General features: G+C 36.0%; 1 protein-coding gene across 1 annotated transcript in view; it reads right to left on the minus strand.

Moving 5' to 3' along the window:
* The window catches only part of RPAP3 (RNA polymerase II associated protein 3), a 53,906-nt gene that overhangs the window by 20,183 nt on the left and 18,432 nt on the right, over positions 1 to 15,291 (minus strand). The window contains 1 exon segment of the mRNA XM_078156759.1: positions 6,935 to 7,056. Within this exon segment, the coding sequence (XP_078012885.1) occupies positions 6,935 to 7,056 (122 nt within the window).

Below are 15,291 nucleotides of genomic sequence, written 5' to 3' on the forward strand. Positions count from 1 at the left end.
AAAGAATTCTCTCAATTATACACACACACACACATACTGGGAAGATGGTGGAGTAAAAGGTAGCTCTCCTCTAATCAAATAAAATAATACAAATAAAATTATTCTAAATTCAGAAAAGCCAGTAACTTAACAAGAAAGTAAGTGGAAAAGCATGCCATAATGTAATTATTACATTACTATGTGCAAAGCACTGTGCTAACCTGGGGATACAAATACATTCTAATGGGGAAGATGGAAGGTTTTAGTTGCAAGTTAAGTGGAAAAGTCACATGGTCCTTAGGGTGCAGTAGCAAAAGGTGAGGGAGTTTGCATATAGAATAGTGCATACACTTTTAGAGCTGCTGAGATGTTGGCTAAATTGCATTTTTCTTTTAAAGTTCCTGACAAAATTTTTTAATAAACCCATAACTTCATTTATAGATTTAATAAATAAAATGAAACCATCAGCTCCCTAGAGATTAAATTTTCATAGACATACTTAGATGTCTTGGGCACCTTAAAAGGTGAGCTCTCCTACTTACTTGCCTGCCTCTCCCCTCCCCTAAATGATGATTAAAATTAGTCAAATCTGCCATTGTGCCTACATGGGGGTGTGTCAATGTAATCCATTCACCACTGCAGTAACTTTCAGGACGAAAGTGCCCCTTTTATGGCTTTCGCTCTCCTAAATGAATTGTTTCCCTATGTAGAATATTATCACTAAATATAGAATTTATAGCTCCTTGAGAGGAAAGCGTAAACTATCTTTGCTTTTTCAATTTGTATCCACAGCACTCTGCACAAAGTTAAGTGCTAATGAATGTTTTTTCATTCATTCATTCTTTCATTCATTCACTCAAGCCAGATCCAGAGAGAGGGCTGAAGTGGGAGACTACCAAGTATGAAACACTAAATATAATGTTAAACTGCATTAATGAATGTAGTAGTTTTGCAGAATAGTCACCCCCTCCCTCCACCCCAACCTTTTTTTCCAGGCTTTATAGTGGGGAGAGATAGGAAATAGAGATGATATAAAATCAAAAGAGTAACACATTTTTCAAATGTTCATGATATTCATCAGATTTTTAACTCTAGCTAGCTTTTATCAAGGTTTATTTCAAAAATACCTAACTCCTAAAGAATTTTCATAACTTTGCTGTCCATTCAGGGGCATAGGGGAGAATATACAGATCTATACTTTCCCGTCCATTCAGAAAAATATAGGGTAGTTTTTCAGTTTTCTCTGAGTAAACTCAGCTAATCATTGCTAACGTCCCTCTGTACCAACTGTACAGTGAACTGTACTCTCTCAATGAACTGACAAACGAGAAACTTTAGTTTAAGCCCCAGCACCATACTTCACCAGCTTTACGACCCTGGATAAATGTCAACCTATGTGCCTAGTTTCTTCATCAGTAAAACATGGAAATTTGTATTTTATCTCATAGTTATAATCAAGATTTTAAACATCATAGAAACAGAATTTTAGAGCCACAGATGACTTTAGAGATAACTAAACTCCTGAGGTCAAAATGTTACTCAGGAATGGCAAGCACTGTTAGATCTCCTATTGTCAGCCTAGAGCTATTCTCAAAGAATTTACTCTAAGCTGGATACTTAAGACTTTTGACTCCTCTTGCCTCATCCATTTGTTACTCAAGATTCTACATACAGGATCCCACTCATGGCTGGTACTGATTTTCGTGGTCCTCATTGACTGCTCTAACTTTGAATGTAATTCCAGAACTCTGTGGTTCTTTTTCACTGAATTTTTCCTGGTAGTCTCTATTCCAATTTCCCAGGCATTTGGAATTTTATTCCTCCCCTTTTCAAAATTCTACCTATCCTTCCAAGCTCAGCTTAAATGTTACTTCCTTCATGATGCCTTCTTTATATCTCCCAGTTGAAATTAATCTTTGTTTTTGTTTCTACCATACAGTATCCTTGCCTTACAGTAATCATCACAGTCTACTATGTGTTAAGAGTTATTGTTCTACCTATATCAGATTGCACACTGTCTTGGGGAGGGGGGAAGGAAGGGATGGGAAGAAAATTTAGAACTCAAAATCTTATGGAAGTAAATGTTGAAAACTAAAAATAAATTAATATAAAAAAAATAAAGTAATAGTAACTTCAATTAAAATTCCATTTTGGTGAAGAAAAAAAAGTTACTGCTCACTAAGTTTATAAATTTATTGAGGGCAGTTGGTGTGCTTCATTTATCTTTCACACACAGGGCCAATAACAACAGGAACAACCTCACTGAAACCCAAACTAGTACCCGCATTGGAGACAGGGTACAACAGCAAAGTAGAAAAATAACAACCAAAGTGATGTACAGAGGGAACTCTGAATGCCCTTAAATAACTAAAGGCCTGGCAGGTACCCTGAAACACTGGCTAACTGGACTCTGATTGGTGATACCAAAGATTAAGTGCCAGTCAGTACAATGAAATGGATGGAACGTGCTGGCCCTATTTGAAACTGTCACTATGATCAGCTTGATACTGAGAACAAAAGTGGTGCTGCTTTAATGCTCTGGCATAAGGCGGCAAGAAATCAGAAATATGAATGTTAGAAATGCTTTAGTGCACTAAAGCAAATAAACCACAATTACATGTGTAATAGGCTAAAGAAATGAACACTTGCACTATATTGTATGATTAATCACAATAAAAACTGAAACTCAAACCTCCTCTGCATTCCCTATCCCTGGCATTCTTCTCTCCCTCTGGCTGAAGAGGGCGGACAAAACTGTGAATAGATCTCACCAAGGGCTTCACACTACTTTTTATCAATAATACCATCAGCTCCTAGTTAAACATTAATGTATCACTGTACGGCAATAGCAAAAAATTATTTTATTCCTAAAGTTAAACTAAATGAACTAAGAGATAAAAATCATTAAGCTACTAAAATCTGAAGAAGGGAAAATTAAACAACCTAAGTTCACTATTTTTTGAGGACTGATAGGCAACAAATCCCATACTACATAGGTACAGAGCTCAAAACTGGAACTAGATAGTAATCACAGAGTGAACTCCTATCCACAAATGTCTGAAAACAACATTGATCCATAAGAACTTGAGAATATGTTTAATAGTTGTCACTATCCCAAATACTTGTACTATCCAAGGTACATGGAATAAAAAGCTTTCAAAGTATAGTGACCTAGTTAGGATCAAAGTCACATATGAACAGGATGAGGTGTCATCTCCATTGTCCTGTCTGCTACTAAGAGTTGTAACAAAAATACTTTCAGTGAGCCTACAAAGGATATATTTGTATTCTAATACTTTTATTTAACTATAAAAATCACTTATTTTGTCCATCTCTACAGCAGTCTATAGAACACTGACTATAAAGGAACAACAGGTTAGTAATTTGTCCAAGGGCTGTTTTCTTTCTGAACTGCATTGAAAAAAAAAGAGAGAGAAATGAGATGGTAACAATAACAGCAAGACAGTAACTTGTCCTAGGTCTGTTTCTATTTTAACTTCATCAATAATTTTAAGAGCAAGATTAATATTATTATTATTAACAATTTAACTGATGAGAAATTCCCATACTATAAATACAAACCTCAAAATATTTTTGGGAATTTAATTTAACATTTTAATAATTTAATAAAATTAAAAACATTTTCAATACATGTCACCATAGTGAATACTCAAAATTTCTAAATTACATGGAATGAAAAGCTTTCAAATATAAAGATCTAGCAAAAGAAATAAAAATCATGAAGAAACAACAGAAGAGACATATATCATCCTCATTCTGCCTGGAAGTGAAGTTATCCCAAAAATGCTTTCAGTGAGTTTAAAGATAAGTTTATATCCCAATACTCTTACTCCATTCCAAGAGGCAGTCATTTTATCCAGCTGTTTAACAGTTCGTAGAACATTACTTCCTCCAAATGTTTCTATCTAAACTTCATCAAAAAAGATGAAAAGCTAACAATAACTGACTCTTACAGTCTGTTAAGCTTTGCAAAGCACTTTACACACAGACCTAATCCTCGTTAACTCCTTCAAAGTAAGTACTACAAGTATTAGCCCCATTTTAACAGATGAGGAAACTGAAGCTTAGATGACTTGCCCCTAATCACAACACTAATCAATATTTAAGAGAAAGTGTGTGCTTCAGACAGTAAGCACTTAATATTTATAGCTTTGTTGGAACTAACCCCCCCTCCCTTTTTTGATTTCAAATATTCACCAAGACAGCTCCTTTTTCCAAGCAGACTTTTCTATTTGCAAAGGATACACTTACTGATCTATATGAATATTTAGCAGTTCTATTTCATACTGTAAATTGATTTTCTGGAATAAAGCAATCCTAAGTGTTTGAATGACGTGAGCCAGTTTTCCTAGGGCTGACAGGCCCTGGATGAGCCTAGCATTAAGTTTCCAGATCCCTGAGGTAATGAAGCTCAGGAACAAGAAGTCAATGGAAGCCTCGTGAGTTTCTATATCATCAACCTGTACCTAACATCTTGGCTATAGGTATTTTCAATACATAAATAGTTCACCCTTTAGTCAGATGGAAAATCTGGTTAATCAGAATATTTATTTGTCAATTAATAAAGATTCTCAAATAGTTCAAGGAGAGACAGCACGGCATGGTAAAAAAGGCTCAGTCCTAGCTTTGCCATTAATTGGCAACTGAGTGCTTCCGTTTTCTCATCTTTAAGTTAAGGTAATCAGAAGAGATAATCTTAAAGGTTTCTTCCAGTTCTTAAAAATTCTGATTTTAGAAAACAGCACAAAAAAGGACCCTTCACCTCCTCCAGGAAGCCTATGTGAATTTCCATAGTTGCAAGTACCCTCCACCCCCCCGAAATTATTTTGCATATATCTACTTATTTGTGTACGTGGTATTTACTCCAGTCGAATTTAAGTTCCTCAAGGGCAGGACTGTTTCATTTCTGTATTTGTACCTCCAGAGTCTAGATACTGCCTAATACCATAGAAAGGACTTTATTGAATTGAATTCATTTCTCTCCAAAGCATAGGCCTGGCTCAAGAACAACTAACTATGGCACAACAGATAGAGAGCTGGCTTTGGGGGCAGGAAGACCTCATTTCAAGATCTTTCCCTGACACATACAAGCTATGTGACCATGGATAAGTCACAACCTTTAAGTGGCTCCAGGCAATGTTCTCAAACAATCGACAAAGAGATACCAATCTGCATTCATAAAGGGAGGGGGGAGAAGCTGATTTTTCAACCATAAATTTATACTTTCTTCTCCTAGCTCTAAGTATATGTCGACCAAACACTAAAGAGTTATTAATTACTATCACAAGTACTCTATATTTAGCCAAAACCTTTACAAAGCAACAATTACAGCTCATATTTCTAATGTTCTCAAGAGTACTTCCCTCACAATTCTACCCAAGAAATTATTTTAATGTCATATTTTTCTATTTTCTGAATATATTTGTCTGCATCTCTCTTTTTGTTATAGCTAAAATTTTGGAGCTTTATATATTAATATCATGGCTTTATATATTACAGAGATAAAATGAGGACACATATATTTTTTCAAGGAGAAAACAGCAAATCAACCGATTAGCACTAAGAAACCTAACCTGACACTGTAATAAGATCAAGGTGCTTTACAAATACAAAGTTCAACAGAATCAATTAATTCAAACCCCAATTGGTTACTGGCAATAATTAAAATAAAGGCAGTTCCTAAGCACTAACTGAATACTAATACTGATACAAGACAGCCAGAGAAGATGAGAAAAACTTTAAGTAGCATTTTATATAAATAAGTGATACATGAATTACATATTTTTATAGTCACTACAGCAATCCCATTGATGATCTTTAATCAATTATTTAATAAATAAGCATTTATTAAGGGCCTATTGTGTGCTAGACACTGGAGATACAAGAACAAAAATTAAATAGTCCTTGCCCTCATTTAAGGAAAACTTTGTTGATCCTAGTTGGACTGCTCTATGTCCTTAAAACTACATTTCTCCCCTTCCTGTATTCTTTGGTCCAGTTTCAAACTGGCCTTCTCCCTGTTCTTCATATGGGACCCTTCATCACCCATCTCTATGCCGTTGCCTTGGCCACCACACATGCCTGTAATGCACCCTCCTTCCTTACATCTACCCCATGAAGTCCTTCTTTTCTTGGAGGATGTACTTCACTGATCTCCCAACTGCTAATGTCCTCTCTCTCTCAAACTATATTTTATTTTACGTGTACTTTTTGTAAGCTCTTTTGTCAGTAGGAATCATTTCATTCTTTGTATTCGTACCATTAAGTGCCTGGCACATAGTGGATGCTTAATAATTGCTGACTGTTTTAAATATATCCTGTTATTCAGACATTTTACTAATTCAATCTAGTTTTCACCACAATTATCATAAATAAGTGAGGTTTTACTACATGCTATCAAAATAAGTTACTGAAACTGCTATAGAAGTTTTGTTTCTTAACTGTAGGACCACTGAGAACTTCATCATGGTTAAAAACAGTAAGTTATCATGAATGGCATTATGGTGTAGAGGAAAGAACACCAGACTTACACTAGAAGACCCGGGTAAAACCCCTGATCTGTTCTTTCACAAGATCTGTGACCTTTACCAAATCAATATTTCTTGATTTCTTCATTTTAAAATAAGGTTTGTAAAGCAATTACTTTTTAACATTCTCTTCAGTTGTAAATCCTATGTTCCTACTACAAAGCCATCTGAATAATTCTTGAATGCAAGGGCCTTATTCTGTTCTGTCTTGTATGCCCCACAGTGTATAACCACAGTATGCCCCACAGTAGCTACTCAATTATCAATATTTACTGAATAAATAAATGAAGATAAGGATGATGGGGTTTTACCACTGATCTGTGGAAATGGCTACATAAATTCTTGCTCCTATGACCTTAGTTCTCATCAGAATGACTGAATTCTAGTAAGTACTATAAAAATCTTACCTTCTTTGGCTTCATTTAATTTTCCCAGAGCTGTTCTTGCAGTACCTCTTCTGGCAAAAGCCTTCAAATATGAACCATCTAATAGTATAGCTTGTGTACAGTCTTTTTCGGCCTCTTCATATCTAATAAACACAGTTTTACAATTCCCAAATTCAGCTTTTAAAAAATCTTAAAAGATTACATGAATAATGCCATTTAAAATGAAATACCAATCAAGAGTATTCACACTTGTTGTGAAGAAGAGCTACTTTTCATATCTCTGAAACCTTTAAGGTGAGTTGGAGATGTTAACAGTGAAGTCAGGAGATGGGAGGAGGTGAGTAAAATCTCAAATGAAAATTAAGATGAAAGATGCTGCCAGTTGTATTCCCCCCTCCAGGACCGGAAAAGATCTTAGAGATCATTCAGTACAGCCTCTTATTCTAGAAATGAGGAAACCCCAAACATGAAGAGGCTGAGCAGTTTGTGCAAGTCCCCATAGCTATTTAGTAACAGCTAGAACTTAGGTCTCCTAACTTCTCTTCCTTAGCTGATCTCTAAAGTCCCTTTTTACCTCTGAGAAATCTTTCAACCGCATTAACATAAGCTCTTTAGAGAAGGGACTGTTTCATTTTCACATCGTATCCCAAGCATCTAGCACAGTACTGACACATGATGGTTGCTTAAAAAAGGTTTAATTAATAAAAACATGGTTATCCTATTAGAGCCTTTTTCAGGTTACCATCTCTCTTCGTTGACATTTTTTCTACTCTGATTCTCTTTTCTCCTGAACTGACCATAACCTCTATTTTTCACAAAGAAGAACAAACCCAGGCAATACATTGAGTTTCTTGTACTCAGTCTCTCCTTACAAGGTCTTGTAGCTTGCTTCTCTTTTCCTTCTGTAAAATTTCCTTTACATAAAATTCTCTTGTTTTCTTTCTGCTGTTTGTATTCTAGCAATACAATAGAGCCCAGTTTGCATAGGTAAAAACCCATAACTTAAATTTGTAATGGAGGGAAGGATTTTAAAAGTATATGAATGTTACAGAAACAGCGTAGAACAAAAAAAGGAATAGCCCTACAATTTTACCATTGAGTTCCTTTAAGTCTGGGGTGGGGTGAGGGGTGGGAGGGAAACTAGCATGAGCCATCTGGTTACATTATTGTTTTCTGTTCATAATATCAATTAATTCTAAAAGAGCCCATGAGATTTGCACTACTATACAGGCCTCCAAACTTGACAGCAGAAATCTCTTAAGCCTTGTTCAATGATTTTTTTGCATTTAAACAGTTACTATGAACACTTTTTTATCTATAGATTAATTTATTTAAATCAGTTTCTAATATTATAAATTTGGATGTTCCTTCCAACGATGCAGATTAGAACCCATTTACACCTGCCCATCCTGTCCCACTTTTGTCCAGTTCCTCTCAGAAACCATAATGGGTCCACCCAACATGCTGAGGGAGTTTCTCCAGACACTGAAAGGACAGCAACACTTAAGCTATCTATCATCAGTTGGTTATCTTTTGCCCTTACCACATGATCAGCCCATTTTTTTTTGGATGATACATTTCTCTAATGACACCCTTTACTTTTTTGATAGTTCCTTATTTGCTATGTGTTGCAAACCTTAACTTTTGACTTCTGAGTATAACCTTCAGCATCTAAAATGTTATACAACTCACAGACATTCAATACTGGGCAAAAATCATTATTAAGTAGATGAACTTTTGTTTCTGGGAAAAGTCTGGGATGATTAGAGGAGCTATGCAATTTCCTGAAGTCAATACAGTCCATTCTCTTTTGGTTTAATTCTAGGCCCAAATGTTTGTTGACAAACACTGCCTGTTTATTATAATCTAGACAACAGATATTTTTCACTAATTTGATTTTTCTGAAGTGTACTATTAAAACAAACTCTTCTTGAGCAGTTATGAACCTTTTCCAGGAGGCTCTATAATGTTCTAGGGTTTGATGAAACCAATATGATGTCATCCAAAGAGAGGACCATCTGGAAGACCACACCACCTATAGGGAATCCTCTTCATTTTGGATTCTGTGTGTATCCTCCGAGGAATCTTGAAAAATTTCAAGTATGGATGGGAGATACTGTGTTGAAAGAGAACTTTTGAGGCTACACTGTCCTCCATCAAATCAAATATATATTTTTAAAATAATCAACAAACAAGACCAGTGGGACCTTAAATTCTCTACAGCTTTCAGTCAATTGATCAGTCAATGATGGTGGAGATATGATCTATTAAGAGCTATCGATCAATAAGCAGTTATTAAGCACCAACTCTATGTCAGGCACTGAGTTAAGTGCTAAGGACACAAAAACAAAAATGTTCAAGGAGCTAACATTCTATCACTTTTAAAGTCTTCCTGTCCTTTACTAGTACTCTTACCCCCGATGCTTGCAATGTATGTATAACTTATTCTCATAAAAAATTACATGTATATGTGAAAGCAAGCATATGGATCAGCGGCTGATGTTTCCCATCACCTTTTGTCCAGTGCTAGTAAGTACTACTATTAATAAAGTTCAAGATGTTTTCCATGCCTTTTATATTTTCATACCCTTCAAATTTCTTGTGAATCAATCTCTCAATGCCCCAATAATTGTGAAGCATCCAACACTGATCTCCTCTGTGTACCCTTCGTCTAATATAGTTACTTTCCCCATCTTTGTTCTCTTTAGCACATTTGGGGTTGTGATATCAGTATCCTTGGCTTCATGGTTCTTGGTGGTAAATGTTATTTAAAAAAAAAAACCTTCCAATTTTTGCAAATCTTTTGCATTTTTCTTCCCTTTGTCTACCATTTTGTCTTTTTTATCTGCCATTTTCAGTCTTAAACAGTCCTGAACAACTATGCTTACTTGGGTCCCTCACCAAGCTTTCTAAAATTAGTTATACCCTTCACTGTTTGTCTCTGCTCATAATCTTGAATAATCCATCTCCATAAAATTCTTAAAATGACTTCATATCATAAACTGGAATTGCCTTTGATGCCATCTCTCTCCACTTGCGACAGGTCAAACATGTGCTAATTGTAGAGTTTTCAGGAGCTTCTGCTCTCTGTTGTGATGGTAACTAGTTATCACAGGTTAAATTTCCATATGAAATTATTAAACTAGATGTCAATGTCATTTTATCCATTAAATATTTTTCAAGAATAATTTAAATTGATCAGAATAGAGCTGTTTTAAATGCCCAGCAAGTGTTTGGTCACTCACACTTCTTCTTCCTAAACCATGCTTTCTGATAAGATTTTTCATCATCTCCATCTATTTCTCATTTTTATTCTCCATCTAGTTTTGTACCAATTTTGATCTTTGCTTTAACAAACAGGTGGTCTGAGCAGGCATCGATAGCTAATTCAGGAATGATTTTCGTACCAGTAATGACTTAACTCCTATCTATTAATACAGAAATCAATTTCATTTTTTTTGTGGCTATTCAGTGTTTGCCATGTCCATCCCCTTCTAGTTTTTTTAGAATCAAATATTTATAATATGCAGGCATGATGTGTCTATATATTCTCACAGTGTTCCTCATTAAGTTCCACCTTTACAATGAAATCATCAAGTATTAAAATATAAGCTGACTTAATTTGGAGGATCTTGTCCAGTTATACATAGAATTATTCTGTCTTTCTAGCTTCTTCAACATGTTGGTGTTTAAACTGCAATTATTTTCATGATGGCCCCTTTGTAACTACTCATATGAACACTATGAGGTGACCAAATGTCCTGCTAAACAATGTTGCTTGTTTCCTAAGTACATGATAAAACCGACTGAGCCTTTATTTGCCTTCCCAAGGGGAACCATATATTAATTTCCTTTTTCTCTTCAATCATAGACAAAGCAACACAGAAGTACTCTGAGACTTTTAAATTACTACCTAATCCTTGAAAGATAAGGTAAAAGCTTGATCAACAATTTCAGATAGACAGAGGCAGTGAGGTGGCACTGTGGAAAGAGCATTAGGCCTGGAATCAGGAAGACCTTCAAATCTCTTGCCTCAGACACCAGCTGCGTGATCCTGGTCAAATCATTTAACCTGTCCACCTCAGTTTCCTCACCTGTAAAATGAGGATAATGACAGCACGACTTCCCCCAGAACAGTGCTTGCACATAGTAAGCCCTATACTAAATGTTAGTGCAGCAAGGTAGAGCACTGGATACCAGCGCATACCAGGTCAGAAAGACTTGAGTTCAAATCCAGACTCAGACATTCACTAGATGTTTAACCCTGGCCAAGTCACTTAACCCTGTTTTCCTCCGTTTCCTCATCTGTAATGAGCTGGAGAAAAACAGCAAAAGATCTAGTATCTTTGCCAAGAAAACTCCAAATGGGGTCACAAAGAGCTGGACACGACTGAAATGACTGAACAACAACAGATACAAATGTTAACATGTATATTCTGCCTAGTCAAAGCTTAGTGTAGTATTTCTAGTTACAGTATTTGTTCAAATAAAAGATTCATAGTCCTAACATTTTCTGCATACAGCATACAAGTATTCTGTAACCTAAAAATTCATTATCAAGACAGTTCAATATAGTTAATGAGGACTGGCTTTCAAGTCTCAAAGACCTAGGTTCAAGACAGATGCTATATGACCATGCACAAGTCACTTAACCTCTCAGTGGCTCTAGCAACTCTACAAATTACTGAAAAATTACTGATTTGTATTGGGAGAAATTTCCACACTGGAAGTTCCCACAATGATGAAATCATGAACAGGTACTACTCCTCCTGTCCACCTCAACCCACTAAATTAATTACCCATTACAATCCCAATACTATACTAGTTCTAGCTATCAAAAACCTTTTACTAAAATCTGTAACACAAGACTAAGTTAAAGGAAGGTTTTGTGGAAAGCGAACTGGATTTCGAATAAGGAAGGGAAGGAAAAGCCATAGAGGGTACTCTTCCCTTCCCCTACCATCCCACTGGTCTTTGAGGCTTCGTCAACAATTGTGACAAAGTTCCCAAACATTTATTTGAGTCTGGACGTTCTTCAAAAATGTGGATGAATTTTACTTCTATGCTCTGAAGTAACAAGAACAACAACAGAGCAAAGTGTACTGAACTTGAAGGAGATATCTTGTTTCAAATTCCACCTCCAATATTTTATGTATGTGTGCCCATGGGCAGGTCACATCTCAGCCTCACTTTCCTCATTCGTAAAATAAGAATATCTATTGTAACTACCTCACAAGTTTACTAAGAATAAATGAGAAAAACACACCGAACTTAACGTGCTAAATTACCGTCAGCCTGGGTTAACTAAAGCAAGGATCTTTTCTTCATGTACTTGGTTGAAATCCAATTGCTGTTCCCTTCTTTATTTTCTTTATTGCCTTTTCTACCTCCCCTATAAGCACATTTGGTGACAGGATGTTAGAGAAGTCCAAATATATTCATCCCTGGTAGTAAAGTTTACTACAAAAATTTTTATAGGTTATTTTTCATGTATCTTCTTTTGGTGTCCTTCAGTGCATTTACCAAACTTTCTTTAAACTGGCTTTATCTTCCTCTAATTCTCTGCTTCAGAGACTGTTTTATACTCATCCATCATTATTCTAAGATTTTTACAAGCAAATTTATATTCTAAACTAGTTTTGCCAGCTGCCAACTCTCTTCTTGTGGCAAGTAAGTGTTTGACTAAAGTACTTTCTGGGCTGTTGCTGTGGAATAAATTTTCATCGGCTAAAAATCTCTATAAAATTATTAAAATCTGTATTTATGTCACTTCTGATTTTTCACCATTATTTTTTAAACATTCAAGCCTGAGTGATTTCCACTGGAGGCCATATCTTTCTTCTCATTATTTATTACCTCTGACAAGTTAGTGGTCTGACTAAACAGAGACAGCAGATTCAGGAATGACAGGTTTTTTCCTGTCTGTTAAAATACAATCAGCTTCATTTTTTGTGATTCTACTTGGTCTTTGCTGTATCTAGTACCTTTCTTAAAGAAAGCGTTCATGTAGAAAGGTACAAGACTTCTGTGTACCATACAAGTTTGGCTATTCACAATCTTGCCTTCCTTAGCCGTGCTTTCTGCTGTATTTCTCAACATTCTCACCTTTTGCCACCTTTGTGCTCAAGTTACTAAATATCCAAGTAATGATGATTTAATTTGGAGAGTCTTGTCTATGCTACTGAAGGCTTCTTGACTCAGAAGGCATCTGAAGGAGAGGAAGATATCAAAGACTTGTAAAAAATTCTTGGGCGTTAAAAAAAAAAAGGCCAAAAGACATCAAAAACTATTAAATATATGCCTACTTTCCCTTCACAAGACTCATCTCACATCAATCAAGGACATCTTCACTAAGTAGGCAAGAAAAAGAGCTTCCAATCAATACTCTATCATGAACCACACCTTTATTATTTCACACTGGACTGAAAAATGTAGAGAATACATGATCTCACTGCATTTATCATTTTTTGCTTATGAAAAAGCATTTGACTAGGTAGAGCAAAATGATGCCTTATAGCATCTCTTCTAACAAGGAATCTATCCATACATCAAAATTATTCAAGATTCTTTCAAAGATATGACAACAGAAATAACTGTTCCATCATCTTCTGATTATAAATGTAGGCAAAGCATAAAACAGGGAAATATGTTTACCAAAGGTGTTCACCAGTGGTACGGGAGATCCAGTGCGGTGTTCGGGTTGAAGAATGATTTCCTAAGGATGGTGAGGACTTCTAGGGGCTCCTGTTTGTACAAGACATTACGCTAGTTACATTAAGCCCCCAAATACTGTAGAATACCTCTCTTGGAAGAGATCTGTAACCACTCAAAAGACTTTGGCACAGTTGTCTACGTAGGAAAAACCAAATGAATGAAGAACATCTATTGCTTAGATTATGACTTACGTATGGATGGACAGATCCACAGAGCATGTCCATCAATATAACATGGTTGGGACTGACAATAAATATAGATGGACAAGTTGGGCCCAAAGCTATACAAGACGAGGAAAAGGGGTGGACTGCCTTCAGGAAACTGCAAAACTCCTTTAATGATCCCAAGTTTCTCCCAGAAACACACGCAAATCTTTATAGCATACCAACATTCTAAAGGTGTTACTGTGTGGTGTTGAAACATGGGACACAAGTCTCTGAAGAACTGAACAAGAGTATCCTACAGAAGGCAAGGGAGAAGCAGATGGTAGACGTGAGAAGGCTGCAAAATATAACCAATGAGAACTTCAAAGAACAGAAGCAAAAGATTATCAGAAGGAAATATATGACAGGAAGAGAAGATGGGCCAATTACACTGTATCAGATGACAGGTAGACAACCAGAGCGCTCAACTAGCATCCTCACAATGTCAGAAGAAAGTGAGGAAGGCCTCTAGCATATTGGTTTAAGCCCTCAGTGGAGAACTTATGGACATGGCCAAGAGTCACATCGAAGTTTTAGAATGGATGGGTTGTAACCTGTATCATTAGAGGGTATATCCAAATGGATGAGCTCACAGGTCCAGTTGCATATTAAAATATTAAAATCAGCTATAATAATAACAATAATAATATGAAATCGAACAATTACAGACTGAACACAAACTGTAATAAACATTTTGAAAGTGGGAAATACAATATACACAGTCTATGTATTATATTTCCCCATTAGTTTATGAGCTCTCTGAAGACAGGACTATCATTTTTCATTTCCACAAGCATTTAATAAGTCCCACCAGGTTCTCTGCCAAACAATGAGGATACAATGACAAAAATGAAAGCCTCTGCCCTCAAGGAGTTTATAATCTGCTGGGGAGAAACAGCATGTATCCGATACATTAATACAAAATACAAACAAAATCATTTCAGAGGGGAGGCAAGAGGAGATCAATAAAGGTTTCATACAGCAGGCAGAATAGAGCTAAGCTATGAAGTGAGCTAAGAATTCCAAGAGGCATGTAAGGAGAGAGAGTATTCCAGGAAAGGAGGACAGTTTATGTAGAAAGGCACATAAGGTAAACATGGGCAACATCACGTAAAAGGAAGAACAAATTGGCCAATTTGGTAGCAACATAGACTTTGTAAGAAGATGTACTATAAAATTATTCTGGAAAAATAGGCTGGAGTCAGACTAAGAAGAATTTTAAATGTTAAAACAGAGGTACTTTTATCTTATCCTAGAAGCAAGAAAGTCACTGAAAATTCCTGAACCTGGAAATGGTCAAATCTGAGTTTTAGGGGACATTAAACTTAGCAGCTCCACGAAGTATGAATTGCAGAGAGACAAGATTAGAGAATGTGGAGAGAAGAGGGCCAAGGACAGGACCTTGGCATGTAACCAACTACAGCAATGGTCTAGCAAGAGACAGCAATGTCACAAAAATCT

Source organism: Phascolarctos cinereus, unplaced genomic scaffold (assembly GCF_003287225.1).
Source record: "Phascolarctos cinereus isolate Bilbo 61053 unplaced genomic scaffold, phaCin_HiC Scaffold_1;HRSCAF=81, whole genome shotgun sequence".
Lineage (NCBI taxonomy): Eukaryota > Metazoa > Chordata > Mammalia > Diprotodontia > Phascolarctidae > Phascolarctos > Phascolarctos cinereus.